Source organism: Natator depressus, chromosome 3 (assembly GCF_965152275.1).
Source record: "Natator depressus isolate rNatDep1 chromosome 3, rNatDep2.hap1, whole genome shotgun sequence".
In the NCBI taxonomy this organism is placed as follows: domain Eukaryota; kingdom Metazoa; phylum Chordata; order Testudines; family Cheloniidae; genus Natator; species Natator depressus.
In genome coordinates this window covers 111,664,985-111,688,174 of record NC_134236.1, presented here as the reverse complement: position 1 = coordinate 111,688,174, position 23,190 = coordinate 111,664,985, and the positions used below count along the sequence as shown (strand labels likewise).

The following is a 23,190-nucleotide window of genomic DNA, read 5'->3' as shown; positions in this document are numbered from 1 at the left end:
ATGCCCTTCCTGTGCACACTCGAAGCAGCTCCCCTTCAGGGTCAGAGGCGGCTGGTTCCCTTCTGGGGCCGTAGGGTCTCCAAGTGGGGCATACCCCTTTCCTTGGCAATCCTGGTCCCCTCACTGCTCCACCTTGGTCATGTCCTCTGGGTGGGTGCAATCCAAAGGGGGGTGACTGGCTCAGCCACCCTCAGCCTCCTCTCCTAGCATGGCCCTTGCTAGGGTTCGGTGTCCTGGTTCTGGGGGCCCCTGTCCTCGGTGTCGGTGAGACTGGACTATTGGCCAGCACGTAGTTATCCATCGGGGTCATGGCTTCCACCAGGGTGATGTTAACCACACCACTGTATAAACCCTACACTGTGGTATTTGCTGTATTCCTTTTACTTTGACTATGAAATGCTGCAAAAGCTGTGGCAAATTTGACTACAAGTACTTGGGTAAATTTCAAGATGTAATGGTGCTCACTATAGTTTGTTTCTATGAAAGTATCTGGTTCCTTTATTTAATACAGCAACCAACAAGAGGCTTTTAAAGATATTATTGGAATTTTCTCCCCAGCAACAAGAAAGATAGTGCTTGAGCATTAAAAGATTTTACTCCTAGGCTGGAAGCTTTTGTGTCAGTATTTGCAGATAACTGTAGCTGTTTCAAATTAATTTTTAAAAAGAGTTTTGAAATGCTTCATATGAAAAGCTAAATGTGCATTCATTGCTGTTAAAAAAAATTGCTCTCCCCCGCTGGACGATCCTCCGAAATTGCGTATATGGGTAAAATGACAAACTCAATTAATAAATAGCAAGAAATAAAATAAAATTAAATTAAATTGAAGGCCCAAATCACTACTGAAATCTAATCGCTAAGCTGGCATATCTAAACTCCCTATTTTCCAGTCTAATTACTTGACTCTAAGTTCCTGTTAAGGCGGGGAGGGAAATAGAATTCACAGAACTGCTCGTCATAGAATCATAGACTTTAAGGTCAGAAGGGCCCATTATGATCATCTAGTCTGACCTCCTGCATAACGCAGACCACAGAATCTCATCCACCCACTCCTGTAACAAACCGCTAACCTATGTCTGAGCTACTGAAGTCCTCAAATCGTGGTTTAAAGACTTCAGGGTTTAAATCCTCCAGCAAGTGACTCGTGCCCCACACTGCAGAGGAAGGCGAAAAACCCCCAGGGCCTCTGCCAATCTGCCCTGGAGGAAAATTCCTTCCCAACCCCAAATATGGCGATCAGCTAAACCCTGAGCATGTGGGCAAGACTCACCAGCCAGACACCCAGGAAAGAATTCTCTGTAGTAACTCAGATCCCACGCCATCTAACATCCCATCACAGACCATTGGGCAAATCTACTGCTAATAGTCGAAGATAAATTAATTGCCAAAATTAGGCTATCCTATCATATCATCCCCTCCATAAATTTAGCAAGCTTAGTCTTGAAGCCAGATATGTCTTTTGCCCCCACTGCTCCCCTTGGAAGGCTGTTCTAGAACTTCACTCCTCTGATGGTTAGAAACCTTTGTCTAATTTCAAGTCCAAACTTCGTGATGGCCAGTTTATATCCATTTGTTCTTGTATCCACATTGGTACTGATCTTAAATAATTCCTCTCCCTCCCTGGTATTTATCCCTCTGATATATTTATAGAGAACAATCATATCTCCCCTCAGCCTTGTTTTGGTTAGGCTAAACAAGCCAAGCTCTTTGAGTCTCCTTTCATAAGACAGGGTTTCCATTCCTCGGATCATCCTAGTAGCCCTTCTCTGTACCTGTTCCAAAACTTTGAATAAAACTCAAGATTTTAAACAGGATATTTTAAAATCTATACATGTTCAATGCTTCATCTCTTTACAACTCCAACTTTCCCTCAGGTTGACATCAGTTGTGTTTTTTATTACACAACTTGTGCACAACACTATGTCATTCTGTGACAATAGGATTAAATGAGTCAAGATTGTTTTGGTTTGATAAGAGTTTAATTTACTGAGAAAGCTTCACTGTTCTTGCTCTCCCGTTTATATAAGGCAGAGAGCACAACATTTTCATTTATTGCTGATGTATTTTTCAGCTGTTGAATTTTTAATCTTAAATACAAACATGGCCAGATTAAGCCGATCTTGGTCCCCTTGTGGCCCTTCCCCGAGTGGGAAGGAGAAGCCACCTACACAAGAACCCTGGCCTGGGCTAGTGTTGGGTGGGGACCATCACTTCTCTTTGGCCAAACTGGGACTCTCCCCTCCCTGGATCACTAGTCTCTGTTTTTAAAAGGACTGTTGTCTGTCCTGAAGGCCTCAGCTATTACCCACTAGAGCAGCGTGGGGAGGCATCTTCCATCACTAGCCCAGCAAAGCCAAGACAGGACAGCAGAAAGGAGATTTGCTTCTCCTCCTAGCCCACATCCTCTGCTGGGGTAGTGTTGACGAGGGCCCCGGAAAGCAACAAGATGTTCCGTTAAGATGTTCCTGCCTGTCAGAGAGTTCATGTCCCACTTCATATGTCTCAGAGAGCTATTTCGCAGGCTGTCTGCAGAGCCAGGCAAGTGATACTACATCAGTTACACTTGATTCACATTTCAAGTTTTTCTTTGCAAGCATGAGGGCTAGAAAAATAACTTTTTTAAAAATTAAAGCTGAATTCCTGATGTCATCCCATGACTCCAGGAGCTGCAGCCCTAGACCCAGGTCTACAGTGCTTATGCCTTAATATAGCCTTGTGTACAAGAACTATACCACCTTCCTTTCCTTCTCCCACACAAATTTTGTGGTAGATGGACTTTACCAGGACAGCCACTCCCCCAGAATATCAGCTGGCTGTGGCCTACTGTACCTTATTTGCGGTAGCTGGCCTATGGTACTGTGCATGGGGGGCTGAGCATGTAGCATATGGGTAGTGAAGGAGCCTTCTACATGGTGGTCTAGCAAGGGTGCTAAATGAATAATTGTAAGTGCCTTTGGGGCTATTCATCAGATAATTATTCTCCAGAACAAAACAACATTTACAAAGATAATGCACACAAAAATGCTCTCAAAGGCCCCTTTCTCCAATTGCCACTCTTTAAGGGACTGATCCAAAACCCATCAAAATCAACGGAAAGTCTTCCATTTACTTCAAGAGTCTTTGGATCAGAACGTAAATGCTCAATTTAGTTCAAATTTTGGCATTCAGTACATGGTTGGTGACCGTGTTAATCAAATGATCATGTTGCACTCATGTTCTGAGCACTCCAGACCCAAAACAGTTGAACTGTATTAAATGTATGAAATATAGCTGTGGTTTTAAAAATAATAAATGTGTGTCAAGTAAGGGGGGCAATCAGCAGGTTCAGAATAAATGAAACATATGATCAACATTTCTGATTTACTGAAGGAGTATGATACAATTTTACTCAGAAAATTAATCTGCTGGAAATGCTGCCCAGAATTTTTTCATTACTGTGTATTCCTTAACACAATGGTTTTCAAATGTTTTAGGCTGCATATCCCTTTCCAAATAATGTAGTCTACCACATACCCCCCCATCTAAAATAGGGTTATAATATACCTATGAAAACAGAAAAAAAAGGTCTGTAAGGGATAAGTTTGCCATTTCAGGATTTTTCTCATGATGAGTGCTCACATAACCCTTGGGGTACGCGTACCTCAGTTTGAAAACCACTGCGAAATTTAAAATTGCTTCTCTTGTACAAACCTAAATGGCCAGCAGTAAGGCAGCAACATTTTGTATATATTGTAGGAGAAGTCTAGACATCAGGTGTGTCTCTCTCCAGATAAGGGGAACTCATCCTAAAAGCAGCTGCAGGATAACTATTAATTATGGGGACTCTGTTCTACAAACTAATATACAAGGAAATAAAAATTCGAGATTTAACTCCATTTAAAATGTAAGAAGTAGCTATTGCAGTATACCTATAAAGCACAACACATGGTGGGCGAGGTGACAATCTCTTGGGCTTTATGTTCTGATATATACAGTTAAGAATTATTTTCCTATTTGGCAATGTATTAGTGTTAACCGTTTAATGAGTGGGTGTGGACATATTTTTGATTCGTGCACATATTAGTCACACGTTTGAATTCCACCCAAATTCACAGAGACCAATGTTGTTACAATCAGGTTGGTATTTGATACTGTGTACTCTCTGGTGGGCTGATCTCAGTACTATTCATAGCAGCAAGGTGCTGCACCAAAAAAAACCACCAGGACAATTTTACTCTTGTTGGAATTCTCACAGAGTCCAGAGATTGTTAGGAAATGGAAACTGAGCTACCCCTAGAAATATGCCCTGCCAGAAAGTTGGATGACATTTGTAGAGTCTGTGGAGAAGCTTGTGCTGCTACAGCATGTGCTGCATATGCTCTGTGGCTAGTACGTCACTTTCCAGAATGGTCAGTCTGGCCCTTTTCAGAAGGATTACATTAAAACAGAAAATGAACATCAAGAAATAGTAATGTCCTTGAATCATGGTGACTATTTCAGCTTCTGAATTCATTTTTAATATTTCTACAGCTATGACCTCTACATCAAACATAGTTCAATAGGGTATGTGTTTTTGCAATGAACGTACACAAATAACTAAAGTAGCATTTACTAGTTAGAACCCCAATGTGCACTGAACAATTTTGAGGAGAGCTATGTTATCCATTTGCCATCAGCATTTAATGAGAAAGGTTGTTCTGATCAAAAGAGTAACGCACGATGGGATGTTTAATCTCCTAGGATCACAAGTCTGTATTAAAAAATAGGCTAAGACATGCATGGGCCATAATTTAGGATGCATCACAGAAAAGTCTATACTATAGCGATTCACAGAATTTTCATTTCGGCAGCCTCCTGCCTGCCATGTAATTACTCCTTCTGAATAACTTTAAATTAGAATTCTTCTAGGTAGGACAACTTGTTTTGCAGAAAAGTTATACCCATACCTCCTTCCCCTGGACCCAGTGCAACACTGACACTTTCAGGCTCAGCTGTGGGCTCTGTGGGCTTCTGTGTGCACTTATTAACAAAGTGCATACGTTCCTGAAAAGCCTAGAAAACAAAAAATGATTTAGTCTGGATAATTAAAAAATAGAAGTACTGCAAACTACTTTAAATGTCAAAGAATCTTTTTTAAAAAGGAAACTGTAACAAATAATGCAAGAAATCTTTTTAAAGGAATTTTTAGCTCTAGTAAACCCTTAGTAAGGGTTGATATATGATTTATGATTATTGGTGAGTGGTTTTGTTTTGATAAGTAAGAAAGTCATCCCTCATGGCTGATTAGTGACCCACTGAAAAAAGGATAAATATGGGAGAGTGACTTGTGTCACAAATATACTCTAGAGGGGCATTGCTTAAATCTTCTCTGAAGCAGTAACAATTTGCCAATATCTGACATTCAGTTTTTCAATATATGTTTTAAAAACATCTGTTATTTAGTTTTAACATGCCATACTCATGGGAAATAAAGTGACACTGCTATTTATGTCAAGTGCACCTTAAGTGAATGTGCAGGAGTCCCTAAATAAGTCCTCATGATTGTGGTTCAGTAAAACCAAGAGTATGCAATAAAATTTTAATAACAGCTTAAAACTCAAGTGGCTGGCTTTTTTATCACTACAAGTCTTTGCACACTGAATATATACAGTATATGCCACATATATGATACTAATGCTGTCTGGAGCATCTATAAACAATGCATCATTAGGCTGTTGTCTATAACTCTTCCTGAGGCAGGAAGCAAAAATTGAGATTTTTACACAGATCTAGTGCTGGGTTACCTGCAAATATATCTGGAGAAACAAAGCCTGTTTTACACGTTGCCTTTCCTCCTGTTATGGCATCATATAACATATGTTGTGTCAGCGTGTGAACTGACATAAGAAATCAGCAATACAAATAAATATTTAAACAAATATCTTTCCCCCTTAGATTAAGCAATTACTGTTGTAATCATTTGATGCTGTTTAACTGTTAGCACTTACACAGTAAAAACAACCTGTTGTTAACCATAAAGAACAGAACACTGACAAAAACCAGAATTTAAAGTGCTACTCACTAACAGTCAATGAGAGATTCTGTAGAAGTTTGGACTGTATTCTTAATACTATGATCTGTTTTTTGGAAAATTAAAAAAATTCTCTAAAAATTGCTTTTGCATTTCATTTAGATTTAGCAACAGTAAAAAGTAGTAATAAACTAATAAATAAAAAACACTCTTTACTCTGGGCCAAATCCCAAAGTCTTTCCTCAGGCAGGAACTACCCCTGACTTCAATGTTTTTCCTCAGTAAGCTTTTCAAAATCTATCTCTATGAAATTGGGCCATGTTTCCGCAATCAGATGCTCACAGGTGCAAGGTTTGGGCTGCGTGAGTCTGATTGCAGGAGTAGGACCCAAGTAATGGATATGAAGCATTTCCTTACAGGTCTGTCCCCAGGGGAAGGCTGTTAATCGACTCCCATGGGTACTTCTCACTCTTTAAACTGTGCAACACTGTCCCTCTTTCTGGGGAGTGAATGCAGAGCTCCTAATTGGTACTGTTCTGACACAAACCACCCTTGGGACTTTTTACACAATGTAACTGTAATAGGATGAGCTCCGATTACCTTGACAGCTCTTCCTGGTTCTGCAGACTCCCATGCTTGTTTCATGGCTTTGATCTCATCTGCTCTCTCTGTGTCTTTCTTCAGTTCCAGCACCTCTGCCTCACTCTGTTCAATGACGAGACGCAAGATCCAGTAAGGTTTGTTCGGATCAGATTGCTGAAGGTGGAATGGAGGAAAGCCAGTGAACTAAACTTATTGGTTAGTCTACATTCATTATTTCTTTTTAGGATCTAGTCATTTTTTTCTGCTCTTTGATAATTTCCGACTTTTTTGAGAGTCCTGCACACTTTTAATATTCACTGCTTGGTAGAGCATGATTGCCAAAGGAAGCCTCTTTTTTATTAATGCCATCCTCTGATGTTCACAGGTATGCTCACACTCAGTAGGGAGTGGCTGCACACCAGATGGCTGGACTTAAATCATCATGAAAGTTCTCTTATTCCATTTCAAGTATATCAATGTTAAAAATAAATGTCTCTCACTGACACTAGCTTACCAATGAGATAATCATTTTGGAAAAGGACGGTAATTTTCTGACTAATAAGCCAATTGTGCCTGATCAGTTCAGGTGCAGAGCTCCTTTTGAATAGAAAGAGTCTCAGCCACCTCTGTAGCAGCATGTCACCTTTTGCCTACATCCTACAAAGGGCTCGCTGAACAGTCAAGATACATGCAGAGAGGAGGTGGGCATGTCTTTTCCCATTCCCAGCAGAGCTGATGGTAGACATCTAACACAACTGGAGGTTCTATAGATTTTCTGAGGACAACACCTGGAGTTGCAGAAGCCCTGACAGTGTGGCTTCATTGAAGCTGTACTGCCAAGGACCAGAGGACAATGCTAAAGATGCATCCCATAGTTAGCATGGATTTCCCTCACCTCCCCCACATGAAACTGTAGGTATATGAAGAGGCCTCCCAGAACAATTAGGGAGAAATTCTGCATGAAAACCTCATGGAGACATCCTTCACTTTAACTCCCTCCTATGGGTTTCCCGTAGAAGGATGATTACAATTAAAATGATACCACTAAAGGATGAATTATCATTCGTTTCCCTCCTTGGGAATTAGCCTATCTGCAATCTATAAAGGTCAATTAGACCATTTAGTAAAGATTGTATGCTAAAAATGGTTTATCTTTGCTTTTGCCCCTCACTCCATTTTAATGACTTGGCTCACTGTCGATCTGGAATTTACTGGGCCTGATTCTGCTCTTACTTTTATACCTGTGTATATTGGCAGTAGCTCCAATGAAGTCAATTCCATGGGTGTAAGCTGGCTTTTGTCAGTTTGCACAAATCTTATGGTCATTTAAAATATCTTAATTATACATATTTTTTAATTTTAAGAAATTATGAAAGTTTTTAGAAACAAAAGAAATTAGCACTTGGAGCAATTTAAAAAAGTTTTGAAAGATGTGAAGGTTTCTACAAACTGATCAATCTTTGACACAAATCACGTTTTCTCCCTAAGTGTTTGCGTTCACGAGGGGATTTTACAGTAGTGTTTCAGTTATCAGAACATTGTCCATTTTGTGAGCAAAACATCGAATTTTCAAAATAAAAGAGGTGCACTATAATGGTCAAATTCTCTTCTCAGCTCCGCATCATGGGTCTCTTAAAATAGGAGTATACTGTAGATCTGAAAGGCTGACAGCAGCCTTGCACCAGATAGTTGATATACTGGTGTTTAGCTCTTTGGAAAAGGAACAAATCCTGCCTACCCACCCTTGGCCAAGGGAGGACCACACGAGCAGGCAGGATGCAAGCAGCCTCTGCAGGGGACGAACACTGCTTGCATGCCACAGAACCCTTACATTGTGCTACCTCAGAAGACGGGAGTTGGTGGGCAGGGCAATGCCAGCAAATCTACCACTAAGTGGCTCCACCAGCCACGCCAGTCTTGCTGCCTGATAGGAGGGTTGTAACCAACACCAAAGCTACTTCAGACCTGAAGCTGGATGTGGTGGAAAGACTCCTTTCTTCATTCTTGGGCCCCTGTGGAAATCCCAAGTATTGCATAGCTGCTTAGGCTGTGTACTAGGGCCAGGAATTCCCCTGAAGTGCAAGTCATGAGATCAACATATCTTTCATGTAAATGAGGCTGGATCTCCAAAAGGGGCTGGGTGTAGCTTGTCTCCAAAATGATATTGTTGTGACCAGTCAAACAAGTACATCAATCATATAATACAAGATAAACATATTTTACATATATCGTCTAACATTTCTACATATTTAGGAAGGAGACAAAGCATGGTATAGAGAAATATATGTATTCCTGCTTATTCTGGTCTAGCTGCCTGTAAGCACTTTTACACTCTGTATGAGGACACAATTTATTTGTAAATATGGAACCACCAAGTGATGGAAAGTTAATATAATTTTATGCCAAAGAACATCTAGGAAATGTAGGGGTTGCACATATACTTTATCTACAGGCTTCCTGGATTTATTCTTACCTGAGATTCTGGTCTAGACGCTGTTTTATCTTTACTGGACTTTTCTTTTTCTGCCTTCTCAGTTGCTTTATCTTTTGTTTTTCTAGTTGTTTTAGGAGTGCTTGCAGATTTTGCCCCTTCAAAATTGCTATAAGCATCCTGGTTTACTGCCGGAATGGATTCATCATGTTTCTCACCATGTGCTATCCATACATCGTTGTGAGGATTGTGTGAATTATTTAACACCATTGCCAAACAGCGAACAAATGTCCCCACATTATATCCGGGATGGAACAGAAAAGCCATTCAACAATACAGAAAGAAAAAGAGAAACCAGTTAATGATTTTGTGATATTAAGCACTGAATTAGCATGGCAGAAAAAGGAGAAAAATAAACTTAGGGCAAGAAAAACTTTAATACGTGGCTTAGAAAGGGCCAGATTCTGATATCCTTATTTGTCTTAAATAGTACCTTACTTAGGGCTCAACTGTGGTGTTGCCATGAATCCTGTGTGCAGGGCTGTGCATTGTTTCACTGACCCAGGAGCAGCCCAGAAATCAAACTATGACTCAGAAAACCACAATCTCCCTCTTGGTTCCCCACCACGTTCCAAGACAAATGTCACCTATGCGAGCCCAATACTTGGTGCAGCATATATCACCTGATGCAGCAGCACGGCTGTGCTGGCCACAGTATTGGGTGAGTGTGAGTGGGGTGGGGTAAAGCTACACCTCTTATTGCCCACAAGCATGGAGAGTGAAATGGGAAATACAGGGGAGAGTGAAAGCAAAATATTGCAATGATTAATAACATTTTATAGAATTTCATATACACTAAAATCAGGAAATTCAAAGTTATGGCTCTGATGACAATCCCAACATATTTTGTATTACTGTATGCACCACAATATTGTGTATGTGGCAGTGTGTCAGAGTAAGTGATGCTGAGAAAATCAGAACTGAACTTCCTGAGGTATCTTCCCTTAGCTATGTGTGCATTTTAGCAGATGTTTTTGCATTTAACATTCTTGTTTTTAAAAAGGACAAACACAGAAACTCGAAATAGCACACACAATTTATGTGTTGAACTGAACAATGAGCTAGATCTCAAACTGTCTCAGAGAGCTAAAAAATTTTGAGTTTGAAATCTGAATCTTATCATCAATTCATATGCCTTGAAATATACAGAAAGATTATGTTGAACATGTAGATTTGATTACAAAAGGTAGATAGTTAATCCTATTTGGGAAATGGGGATTGGTAGAGTGTAAAGAAAAATGTAACTATTTTATAGCCTGTCAATCAATATTTCTTGAAATCTTTTTGTTACAAAGCCCCCTTTCTTAGGGATTTTCTACACAGTAGCGTATGCACACTACAGGGGTGTGATTCCTAAAGTGCACTAACATGTTGCTCATCAATTGGTCAGTGTAGACCCTGCTGGTGCTCACTAAAGGTTCCCCAGTGTGCTTTACACAGTATTGTTTCAAACAAAGCTGTAAAGTGTACTAGGGAATCCTCAGTGTGCACCAGCAGGGTCTACACAGACTAAGTAATGCTCAACACTTTAGTGCACTTTGGAAATCACACCCTTTATAGTGTGCGCATTATCCCACATGTAAACAAGCCCTTAGTGCCAAATGCAGTGCCATAACTGTGCTCCTACACTCCTTCAACTGAGTGCAAGCCATCCTGCCATGGGGTCAGATCCAAAGCCCACTGAAGCCAGTGGAAAGACTGGAGCAGTCTCCTTCTTTGGGTTATATGGGACTATAAAAAGATAAGTAAACAACAAAGAAATGCATACAGTCTGAAATATTATTTTTATTATGTAGAAAAATGTCTTCTCATACTAGATTTAAATAATATATGATGGCACTGCAGTGCTAAGCTTAAATTGACTCAAAATCGCTGAAGCACATATTAACAAATGAAAGCAAAAATTAAAGCAATCACTGTAAATATTGAAAATAATAAAAACTCTAGAGGAAATGCTAGTATGAAATAAATATTGATGATATAACTTGAAGTTACAATATCATTACATTAATGACTTTATATTTAATATCCTATTGCCATAGCATATTACCACAATAAATCAAGCTGGGGCATGTGCACTATTCTGTGAATTATTAACGTTTAAAGATAAAATATTTATATATACAAAGTTTGTATTTATCTGAATACATTAGAGACAGGCAGTGCCATTAGCTAAATGATGCTTGATACAGTCATCTGCGTTTTGGGATGCTGCAAGTTTTTGCTGACTTCTTTAAAGACCTTGAAGGGTTCTGAATTTTAGTTTGTTGACGTCAGTGATGGGCAGCCGAGAGATCGCTACTGGGGATGCTTTGTAGAACCTAAAATATGAATTTCTCATGTTTTTAAATAAGCACCTCCACCTTACTAAAAACGAACACTGAACACTCTGAGCCAGATTCTTGGCCCAGCTTACAGTCCCTTTGCATTGTTCCAGGGGTGGAAAGAAGCTGTAAATCTGGTCCAACTAACACCCTGTGAGAAGGAATCCCTGGGTGGCACAGGGCTGGCATAAGCAGGTCTACATCAATTCCTGCCCCCCAAACTCTTGGTGTAAAGGTTAAACAGGGTGTGGCTGGGATTCTGTTATGCTGTGCTCCAGAGTGATCCAAAGGCTGCAGGAATGGCTCAGAACCTGGCTGAGTTGTAGTTCTGGTCTTGCACTGGGTACAACAACTGGTCCCTTAAGACCCTGAGTCAGTAAGGTGCTTAAATACCTGCCTAATTTTAAGTATTAAAAATTGCCATTTCCTTTCTCTCTCTTGTGTTCCTCACGAAATTTCTGGAAGCTTGTCAAAAATCAATGAACATTCTAAGGCTGAGCTCATGATACCACCATAGCAGACTGGGGCATCAGAGAACTTCCACAGAGCAGCTGTCAGAGAGGAGTGGGAAGACAGCTGGGCTTGGTTCTCTACCCACTGTAAACCTCTAAACCCAGTGCATGGCCCCAGTGGCCCATTTATCCCAAAGAACACCATGTCAGGCAGGAAATTTCCCCACCTCCTAGGCTGGGAGAGATATATGGACTAGGCTCCCCACATTCCCCTCCCACAGACTCACCTCATGGCCCCAGTGGACAATCCCTCCTCTGGGGCAACAAACAAGTCAGGAGGATCCCCAACTCCAAGGGCAGAGGAAAGAGAGAGAGAGAGACAGGCCAGGCAGGGCTTCCCCCTAACCAGACTTCAGCCCAGTGCCTGGACCCAGCAAACCATTTCCCTCCCACTCTGGGAAAACTGCCTTCTCCTACAGTCAGTTTATGTTAGTCTGGCAGCTCAAATAGTAGCAGAGTATGCTGCAGTGTTGAAGGTTCAGGAGTCAGACCATGCTGATGATTCATGATAAGGGGTGGAGGCTGGTACAGCTGCACATACAATTTTTTTACCTTTATCTTAAACACACACACACACAAATCTGTGACCCTAAGAGCACCCCAATGCCAGTTGACATACTGTTGTCATGATAAATACCCAAAAGATGGCAAGTAATCTATAATTGGAAAACTAATAACTCACTTATCATTAATATTCTTGTGTGATGTATGTACAGTAAATCCAGAAAGGACTTTATCAATAGTGCTGGAAGTATGTTCTTAAAATATATTTGGTAAGCAGTGCCTAAGCCCCTGTTCCAGACAAAGGAATGTGGTTCCACCTGATGGACTATGTCTCTGATGTAAATTAAGGAAGGTGTGACCAAAGATTAAGCAAAGCACAATAACATGCAACCTAAACAAAGCCATCAGGACAGCAAGTGGAGAAAGCTGACCACTTAATCTTGATGGGGGATGGAGACTGCATGGGAAGACTTCCTTCCTCTTGAAGCAGAGTCAATGAACTTTGGAAAGATAAGGAGAGAGAAAAATCCATTTGGGCAAGGAATCCATGAGGAGGCAAAGGAACTGAGCACTTTGAGCTCTGTGAAGGGTCCTGGACAGAGAATCTGGTCAGCTATGGTGTCAAAGAGACTTCGGGTACCCTTCTGGCTCTGTCAATCTGTCAATCTAAGATACAACCACATTTGCTCCAATCCCTCAGACAGAGACAAACACACAGTTGTACGACACAGGAGCTAGTAAACAGAGCTGTAAACAGGGGAGTTTCAGTAGGAGTTTGTATTGTGGTACTTGTTTGGGGTTTGTTTTTGCTGTGGGTGGCGGTGTTTTGGTGTGGTTTGTGTTTCCCAGATTAACAGAATTTAGGTGGGAAGGCTATGACAGATACAGAGGCAGCAGTGGGAGTGACTCATGTAGTGGAAGATACAATGAAGATGACTGGATGTGGAAGCTGTGGTATGTACCTGATCCTGGAGGGGGTACCTGGTAAGAGTTTTGTCTGCATGAAATGCCATCTGATAGAGGAAAAGATCCGAGGTTTGGAGATGCAGGTGGAAAGTCTGGTTGAGTTTAGAAAGGGGTTCGAGCAGATTATGGAGCAAAGACATGAGGTATCTGAAGGGAAAAGCTCAGACTTGCATATGGAAGCAGGACTGAGTTCTGAGGGGAGACTGGGTGAGGAAAGTGGTCAGTGGAAGCATGTGACTAAAAGAACCAGACAGAGGAAAAGACGGGCTAGTGAAGGAGAAATAGAGCTCAAGAACAGGTTTGCAGAGTTGAAAAATGAAGAAGGGGCTCAGCAGGTAGTCACTGAAGGTGGCTGTCACTGAAGGTGGTAGTCACTGAAGCAAGGAAGAAGAGAAGAGTGGCTAGTCCTATAGGAAAAGGGGAAGAGTCAATGGAGACTACACCAAATATGAGCCCCAGGAGGATACAGGATGGGTTGAAGAGGATTACAAGGGAGAATAGGAATGGAAAGAACTTGCAGCTAGAGGGAACGGGGATAGACTGGAGAATAGCACCGTCACCAGGAGAAGGCAGGACTATGTGATCGGGGACTCTTTACTGAGAAGAATAGACAGGCCTGTAACCAGAGCTGATCCAGAGAATAGAAGGGTGTGCTGTCTTCCAGGTGCTAAGATACGGGATGTAGACCTGAGGTTGAAAAGGATCCTAAAGGGAGCAGTAAAGAATCCCCTAATTATCCTTCATGTGGGAACAAATGATACAGCTAGATTCTCGCTGGAAAGTATTAAGGGAGACTATGCTAGGCTGGGAAAGACGCTTAAGGAAATCGAGGCTCAGGTGATCTTTAGTGGGATTCTGCCTGTTCCTAGAGAAGGGCAACAAAGGTGTGACAAGATTATGACTATCAACAGATGGCTTAGGCAGTGGTGCTATAAGGAGGGCTTTGGGATGTATGGCCACTGGGAGGCATTCATGGACAGAGGACAGTTCTCTCGGGATGGACTTCATCTGAGTAGGGAAGGAAATAGACTTCTAGGATGGAGGCTGGCACAACTGATTAAGAGAGCTTTAAACTAGGAATTTGGGGGAGATGGTTGGGAGATGTCCAGGTAATCTCCTCGCTGGATTTTAGCATTGAGAGGGAAGAAAACGAAGTAAGAAAGGATACAGCTGTGGGTAGGAGAATGTATATAAGGAGGAAGGGCAGTGTGGATTCCAGTCTAATAGGTTATACTGGCTGTAGAATGACTGTGCCTAATCAGGTACAGAATGTGAGTGAGGCCAAATAGCAAAAATTAAGATGTTTGTACACCAATCCGAGGAGCCTAGGTAACAAAATGGAGGAACTAGAGCTACTGGTGCAGGAAGTGAAACCAGATATTATAGGGATAACAGAAACATGGTAAAATAGTAGTCATGACTGGACTACAGGTATTGAAGGGTATGTGCTGTTTAGGAAAGAGAAATAAAGGTAAAGGTGGTGGAGTAGCATTGTATATCAATGATGAGGTAGAATGTAAAGAAATAAGAAGCGATGGAATGGATAAGACAGAGTCCGTCTGGGTAAAAATTACACTGGGGAAGAAAACTACTAGAGCCTCCCCTGGGATAGTGCTCGGGGTGTGCTATAGACCGCCGGGATCTAATTTGGATATGGATAGAGCCCTCTTTAATGTTTTTAAAGAAGTAAATACTAATGGAAACTGCGTGATCATAGGAGACTTTAACTTCCCAGATATAGACTGGAGGATGAGTGCTAGTAATAATAATAGGGCTCAGATTTTCCTAGATGCGATAGCTGATGGATTCCTTCATGAAGTAGCTGCTGAATCGACTAGAGGGGATGCCATTTTAGATTTGGTTTTGGTGAGTAGTGAGGACCTCATAAAAGAAATGGTTGTAGGGGACAATCTTGGTTCAAGTGATCATGAGCTAATTCAGTTCAAACTGAATGGAAGAATTAACAAAAATAAATCTGCAACTAGGGTTTTTGATTTCAAAAGGGCTGACTTTCAAAAATTGCCCTCCTCATGCTATGAATTATAATCCAGTCTATAATTACATGATCACCAACTGTTTTTTCTACAGGATCTCAGCCTCATTCAGTGCACAAGATGGACACACTGGGAGCAGAATTAAAGGTTGCACAGGCAATCAAAAATTTGGTATTTCCTAACTTTCAAGTACTTGACTTTGCAATCTAAATAACCTTCTTTTAATGTAGTTTTGTTTATGTAATATATAGCAATATCTCCGGTACAATACAGACATTTCCCAGTATAGCATGTATAACAACCAACCTATTATTATGGCTGAGATAGTATTTGCTATTTTCCCCCAGTCCTCATCACGAAAAAAAAAATACTGCCAAACAGCAGCTCTAAGGAATTTTAAGAAAGAAAAGAAAAAACAGCAAAAATTAATCAATGGAATTTAAAATTTTGGGCAAGATGTTAATTTTCACCTGCAACCTGGATTCAGATTCAAAATCTGGTACTAGCATCCACCTATCTTAAATAGATCTTGGGCTGAACCCGAACCCTGAATCCAAACACCTCTGAATGTTGAGGGGGTTGTAATGCAGATTAACGTTTGGTAGCTCAGGCGCATCTCTTGGATATTATTATTATTATTAACTATTTATCTACAGTAGTACTAGGGATATATGTAGCACTTTACAAAACACAAATGACAACTGTGTGCAAAGAATGAACTTTCACCTAAACATTCGTGAAACAATAATTTATAGACCACATGAGAACTACTGGTCTTCATTTAAAAAAAATAAAAACCGCAGACAAATGCAAATGTTAATTTAAAAGAAGAACAAAGAACAACATGTTCTTGTCCTGACAAGTTAATTCCAGTACAAAAATCTACTGCAGATGGCACTGTTGTCTTACATTAAAAAGTACCCAACAGAAACCATGACGGTTTGTTACAGGAATTTTCCATCTTGCTCAATGCAGCTTTCTTAAAATTCCCATGGTGAGAGAGTCCTTTTTTGTTATATATCAATATTGTTGTATCTATGAATTGTGTTTGAAAATCAATGTTCACTTTAAATTTTTTGTTATGACTCCTCCTGGCACTATCCATCTCTCTGAAAAATGACATAATTTGTTACACCACAGGGGAGCCCAGGATGGTAGAGCCAAGTTTCCAAACTGCTTTAATAATGGGTTCACATTCAGAAGGAGGTTTAGAATATTCAGTGTCATTTTGTTCCAAATAGGTTTACTGTATTTTAAGTATTTTCATACCATCTATACAAAACTGTCCAGATAATATTTTACTATTAGTAGTAACATTGGTTCATATACTAAATACTAGTATTGATTTAATTTTGCAGTACTTTAAAATAATACCTGATTTTCAGATATGTCCTGTGAGTTTTAAGTGCAATGCAACTGGGTTATCTTGGAAGACAGATAGTATTAGGGGACAGAGTTATCTCTTTTAGCCCTTAAAATGAATTCCTATACAAGGATACTCTGTATCACTCACCAGACTAAAATGTTTGTATTGAGCCCAATGTGGCAAGCACTACTTTGTGAGGAAGCCCTTTGTTAATAGAAGTGTGACAGCAGGCCCTTTGTTAATAAAAATCCCTCCTAAAGTCTCCCTTATTTCTTCCTCCTGGGCTCACCCCTGCTCTCAGTGAAGTCAATGACACCACTCCCATTAACTTCAATGGTGCGAGATCAGGCCCTATATAGAAAAATTGTTTTTTTAATATTTAGTGATGGATTTTAAATCTCCTTTTAAAAATATGTCTTTAAAAGAGAAATAAAGAAAATAAATTCAATCAACTAGGGAATAAACCAGTCCATGTTAAAAATGTAATTAATTATGGATAAAGAATGGCTAAGGGAAAAGTTAGAAAATCTGAATATATACAAATCAGCTAGTCTAAATGATTTACGTCCTCAAATATTAACACAATTGCTTAAAAACTGTATTGAACCACTAAAAATTATTTTGGAATAGTCCTGGAGAATCAGGAAGGATACAAGAAGACTGAAAAAAGTGAATGTTATAATAATCTTCAAAAAGAGGGATGCTATTAATTACCATCTGATAAATCCAACGTCAGTCCCCAATATAATACTGTAGTGAAACCAATAATAAAAGAAACATCTAGAAGATAATAGAGCAATGGGTGATAAACAGCATGAATATATAAAGATCAAATCTTGCTAAACAAATTTGATTGTGTGTATATATCAAACAAATTGGTGGATGATCAGAATGCGGTAGATATATTATGTTTATATTTCAGTAAAGCATCTCACAAAACCTGTCTCTGTCACATGGATTGAAAACTGACTGGTGGAAATTCAGCACTCATGACATATGACAATTTATTCAGTGGGGGGAAGAGCCTTGTGGGAAACTGCAGGGATTGATATTGTCTGATTTTATTTGACAACTTCCCTGATGATCTGGAAGAGGGGATCAACAGCATGTTAATGAAATTCACAGACAACACCAAATTGCCAAAGGGAGCCAGAGAGATTAGAAACATGGGAATAGCTCCCTTTTCAACTACTGTCCCTTTCCCTTTTATCTTTGCTCAATTGCTTATCTTCTGTCTCCACCATGGATCTTCACCAAGCTCATTTTTTACCCTTTCTTGACTACATCTCAGAGCCTAGTTTTCCTTCTTCATCCTCCTTGACCTCTCTAATGCCTTTGTCACTGTCAGTTACTCCCTCTTTATTAATATAGTCTTTCCTTAGGTTTGTTACTGTCCTCCCCTGATTCTCTTGCTGCTTCTCTGACTATTCCTTCAGCATTTCTTTCAGTAGATCCTCTCCCACTCTCTGGAAGCTCTGCCCACTAACAGCTTTGTGTTTTCTTCCATTTGCCCCTTATGAATGGAATGCCCTCACAAACTCAGGTAGCCCCAGTTAGGTAGAATGGGTCAGGCAGACCTGTCTTAAAGGGATGTGTGTTTGCATTTAAGCTGTAAACAGAGTCCTCAGGCAGTGACAGGGGGAAGAAAGAAGGCAAAGATGATCTGCATCTTAGTAAAACAGCATACTAAAACAGCATAGTAAAACAGCACTCTCCCCACATGCTGCCATATCTCCTTGCTCTGGGCTGGAAAGAACTTTATCTAGGGGGTCACTCTCAGGAAAACAGACTTCAAAGGGTGACTGAACTATAAAAATAAGGGGCAAAAACACCCCAAGTTATCTCGTCCTATCAATTTCTCTCTTTTCACCTAAAAAGACAAAAGAAATAGCTATTGGACTTTGAGAGCAGATCCTGGCATGAGAATTTGGTCCCTAATGTTAATGGAAACATGTAGTAAAGGACTTCATCTTGAACCAAGTCTAATTTGTTACATTTAGAAAGTATTCTATCTTTATTTTTCTTGTAACCATTTCTGACTTTAATGCGTCATTACTTGTTGTGCTCACTTAAAATCTCTCTCTTTGTAGTTAAATAAACTTGTTTTATTCTTTGAACAAAACTAATGCAGTGCTGTGAACTGTGTGGGTAATTCCATTTAAAGTGGCAAATTGTTGTATATTAACCTCTTAGAGGGGCAATGGATCTAATACATCTGGACTGTCCAGGGGAGGGCTGGACAGTGCAGAACACAGATTTTGGTGGGAAATCCAGGACTGGGAGTGTGTCGGGGGTCACCCCTCATGTGAAAGCCAAGGCCTGTGAAAGCCAGAGTGTGTCTGGTGTTTGCTGATAGGCTGGTGGTGTCAGAACTGCTGGACCAGGGCTGTAGCTATGCACAAACACTCATGACCTGCATGCTAGCAGGTTGTTTGTGAGCAACCCAAGTTGGAAGCTACAACAGCAAAGCACTGTGAGGCATCCAAGGTTGCAGGGCAGGGGTGACACAGCCCCACACTGGTCTGGATTGCACCCCAGAATTCCCATACATACATACATATGGGGGAAAATAACCTGAAACAGAGCTATCCATTAGGAAGTACAAATTGGAAAGAAGTAATGCTTAAAGAGGCTTAGGCGTCAGAGTGGACAGCGAAATAGATGGGGGTATGCATGGGGATATGGCAGCAAAACACACCATTGCAGTTCTGAGTTGCATAGGCAGAGGCATTACATGAAGCATGGAAATGATAATCTTTACTTCAGGGCAGTGGTGTGACTGTGGATGATAAACCTTTTCAGAGCACAAAGATGTGGATAATGTGGAAAAAAATCAGATTAAAGAAACAAAAATAATTTTGAGGCTAATGGGATTGATTTATAAAGAAATATTTTAAAAGGCATATATGTTTAGCTTGGCTAAGAGATGATTAAGGGGAAACCTTGATAGCAGTCTATAAATATATGAAATGTGTTAACACTACAAAGAAAGAAGAAACTTTAGGGTGGTAGAGATCTATGCTGGAGAATAATCTCCAAAGGGAAATGGGACATTTAAAACATTTAAAACTAGACTGGACAAACTGTTAGAAAATAAACAATAGAAAATAATTCTGCACTGAAGTGGGGATAGAATAGGTGGCCTAAAATGTCTTTCATTGTCTAAATAACGTGATTCTATGATTTAGCTTCATTTAGAGTAGCAGACATTCTAAAGCCATTCTTGTCCTACAAACAAATGGATAAAATCTTTCTTACTTATAAATTCTTATTTTTCAGTATTTACATTGCAGTAGTGCTTAGAGACCAAATTAGGATCAGTGCTCTGATTTGGTAAGTGCTGTACAAACATATACAAAAACACAGTCCCTGCCTAAAGAACTTACAATCTAATCGGAGAATTAACATACAAAAGGTCTAGTGTGGGAAACAGATAATTAATTATATATATAGTTTTTTTGTTTCCGCATCCGATGAAGTTCATGCATCTGATGAAGTGAGCTGTAGCTCACGAAAGCTTATGCTCAAATAAAATTTGTTAGTCTCTAAGGTGCCACAAGTTCTCCTTTTCTTTTTAATATTTCAGAAATTCTTCCATTCACATACATGAAAACCAGATATAGACACATGACATGCACTTGAAAGAAATATTTCCTTGGGGTGTCTCCTTTAACAGATTCATTCCCAGTTGGATTTCAAAGTGTAAACAGAAAGCCTAAATTAATTTTCTATAGCCATTAAGTTACCACTGCTGAGCCGCATTATTAATTTCTGTATGTCACTTTTGGTATTCTGGAACCACTCTGTAGTAACATTTTGACCCTTGTACTTTATTTACCAATGTCACTATTATTAACAGATGGTCTGACCCAGTCCCACTGACTGAGATCTCCATGAACTTCACTCCTCTATGCATACATTTAACCAACCAAATAAATATTATTTATATTTTAAACCATCTTTCTACATTTAAATTTTTAGTTCTAGATGTGGTTTGGTTAAAAGTGATAGAAAGTGACATTAATGGCAAATTGTGACAGGGTTTGCATGGCCCAATAATATGAAATGTTAAATCTAAGTCTGATTCAGCTTCTAAGTACAGTGAGTCAGAATCACCCTGGCTAGCACAAGCAGATGGAAACTACACCTCGCTGCATTGTTCAGGTCCACTGCGCCTCAAGGAAGATTTGCTGAAAGGAGGGCTGGTGGCAGCAGCATCAACGTGTGTCCTGGGTTGCTGTCTCTGCTTGCGGTAGGCAGCTTTGATCATTGTTGGTGGCTCCATACAAGTCCTGCAGAGGCTGCACTAGCAATGTGCTGAGTTACCTCATCTCCTGACCTCCCATCCATGGCCAGTGATGTCTGTTTTGGGGTCTGTGCTGGGTACTTGTGGGTGCATAGCAAAAGGTGAGTTTGTGAATCCCTAATGCTCCTCCACTGCCAGAGAATAGCATCTTCTGCATCAGCAGAAACCAGCACAGATTCTGGAACAAATGTGGCTAATATTTGATTTTACACTGAATGCACCAGGCTAAGAGGCACAGAGTTTGACCTCAGAGCCTCTTTCTTAATTTTATTACCACCTAGTCACTGTATTATGCAGAGAGATGCAGTGGAAATGCACACACAGACAGATAATGCAACTTACAAGTACCAATCTGTATTTATTTAGAAGCTCTTGCCAGCAAGCTACCAAAAAAAGCAAAATAACTGATTTTCATTAGGGCTTTCTTAGAAATACACTGCATCCATCCATCCATCTATCCGACATAGCTAATAGCTAGCTAGCCTCTTAGTTTGCTAGTCAATGTAACCAAAAGTATGAAGTCATTGATTCACCACTTTTCAATAGTAAACAATTAATACTCTTTCTGAAACATATCCAGGGGCTTTTACAGACTGATTCTACCACAGTAAGTAATTGTGTATGGAAGAACTGAAATTTTTAAAAGTATATTGCTAAATTATGCTTGGTCACTGTGGACTTGATTGTGCGTGTTAGGCACAGCCCGGAATAAGGGGTGATGAGGAACTGTACTGTCCTAGGGGGGCGCTGAGAGGCAAATTGCATCCTGAGCCCCCAGTTATACTACTGAACCCCATCAGGCAGTTCAGCCTGCTCCCCCTTGCATGCCCAACTGTATAGGGTGTTTAGAGGAGACTGACACAGTCATTGCCCAGCTTCCTCTCCTTTTCACTCTTCAACGCTTCCATGCTCCTCCAGGAAACTAGTGTCTGAGTAGTTCCTGCACCCTCTTTGAGTGAAGGGACTGCAATTCTGCCTGGCCCTTTTGCAGACTGTGAGGTGTAAGCCTCCATATTCCCTCATCTCCCTAATGCATATCCATATAAGGGCCAGGTAGAGTGGGCATTGACTAGTGGCAGAGTGGGCTTTCATTAAATACTCCTGAAATAATATGTGTGGGGGGGAGGGGGGGTTGCTGAGGCTCCAACTGGGTTCTACCAGCAAAATACTGATTTACTGACAAGGACTAGTACTGTAGTTGATTGAGAAATAGAGATGTTTTTGAAACTAAGAAAGGAGGAGATGTCAAGAGGAGACACTTGCTGTGCTAAGCGATTTGAATTGCATGTCTTGGTTCAGAAAGCTATCAAATGACTATGACTGACAGCCAACTGCACCAATCCATGCATTCAGGCACTCCTTCACTTCCTGTCTTAATTATTACATAGTGGTGCCACAGGCTGCTAAACAGCAACCACGTTTCACTCCAGATGTGGCAGCATTTCAGCAGCGGATGAACTGATCCTTCTGTATAGACAGTAAAGGGCTGAAATGACCGCTGGTATAATTTAAAATGTTCTAATGGCTGCTCTCAGTTATGTCAGCTGTCACTGGTCCATATGGACCACTGCGCTGGCGAGGGTCAGGAAGAATGTCATGTGCACTGGCCTATGCTCCTCAAACTTGACATGTCCCTTATGCAGAGAAGTACACGGTTCCCCCTCTGTTTTGGAGAATCCTCCTGGAGGGCAGCTATCAGCTGCTTTGTGCTGCCTCCTAAGTGCAGAAAAACTAGAAGGACTAAGAGTCTAATCCATTACTCTCAGTTAGGGTGACCAGGCAGCAAGTGTGAAAAATAGGGACGGGGTGGGGGGGGGGTAATAGGAGCCTATATAAGAAAAAGACCCAAAAAGTGGGACTGTCCCGATAAAATCGGGACATATGGTCACCTACTCTTAGTTATACTTTAAAATTCTGTCACATAGAATCATAGAATATCAGAGTTGGGAGGGACCTCAGGAGGTCATCTAGTCCAACCCCCTGCTCAAAGCAGGACCAATCCCCAACTAAATCATCCCAGCCAGGGCTTTGTCAAGCCTGACCTTAAAAATATCTAAGGAAGGAGATTCCACCACCTCCCTAGGTAACGCATTCCAGTGTTTCACCACCCTCCTAGTGAAAAAGATTTTCCTAATATCCAACCTAAACCTCCCCCA

At 40.6% G+C, this 23,190-nt stretch overlaps 1 protein-coding gene across 1 annotated transcript in view; it reads right to left on the bottom strand.

Moving 5' to 3' along the window:
* ADGB (androglobin) overlaps positions 1-23,190 on the bottom strand; it is a 231,146-nt gene that overhangs the window by 8,419 nt on the left and 199,537 nt on the right. Inside the window, exons 30-32 of the mRNA XM_074948571.1 lie at positions 9,045-9,226; positions 6,590-6,745; positions 4,926-5,031 (exon numbers count right to left, since the gene is read on the bottom strand). Of these exons, the coding sequence (XP_074804672.1) occupies positions 4,926-5,031; positions 6,590-6,745; positions 9,045-9,226 (444 nt within the window). The remainder of the gene's footprint in view (positions 1-4,925; positions 5,032-6,589; positions 6,746-9,044; positions 9,227-23,190) is intronic.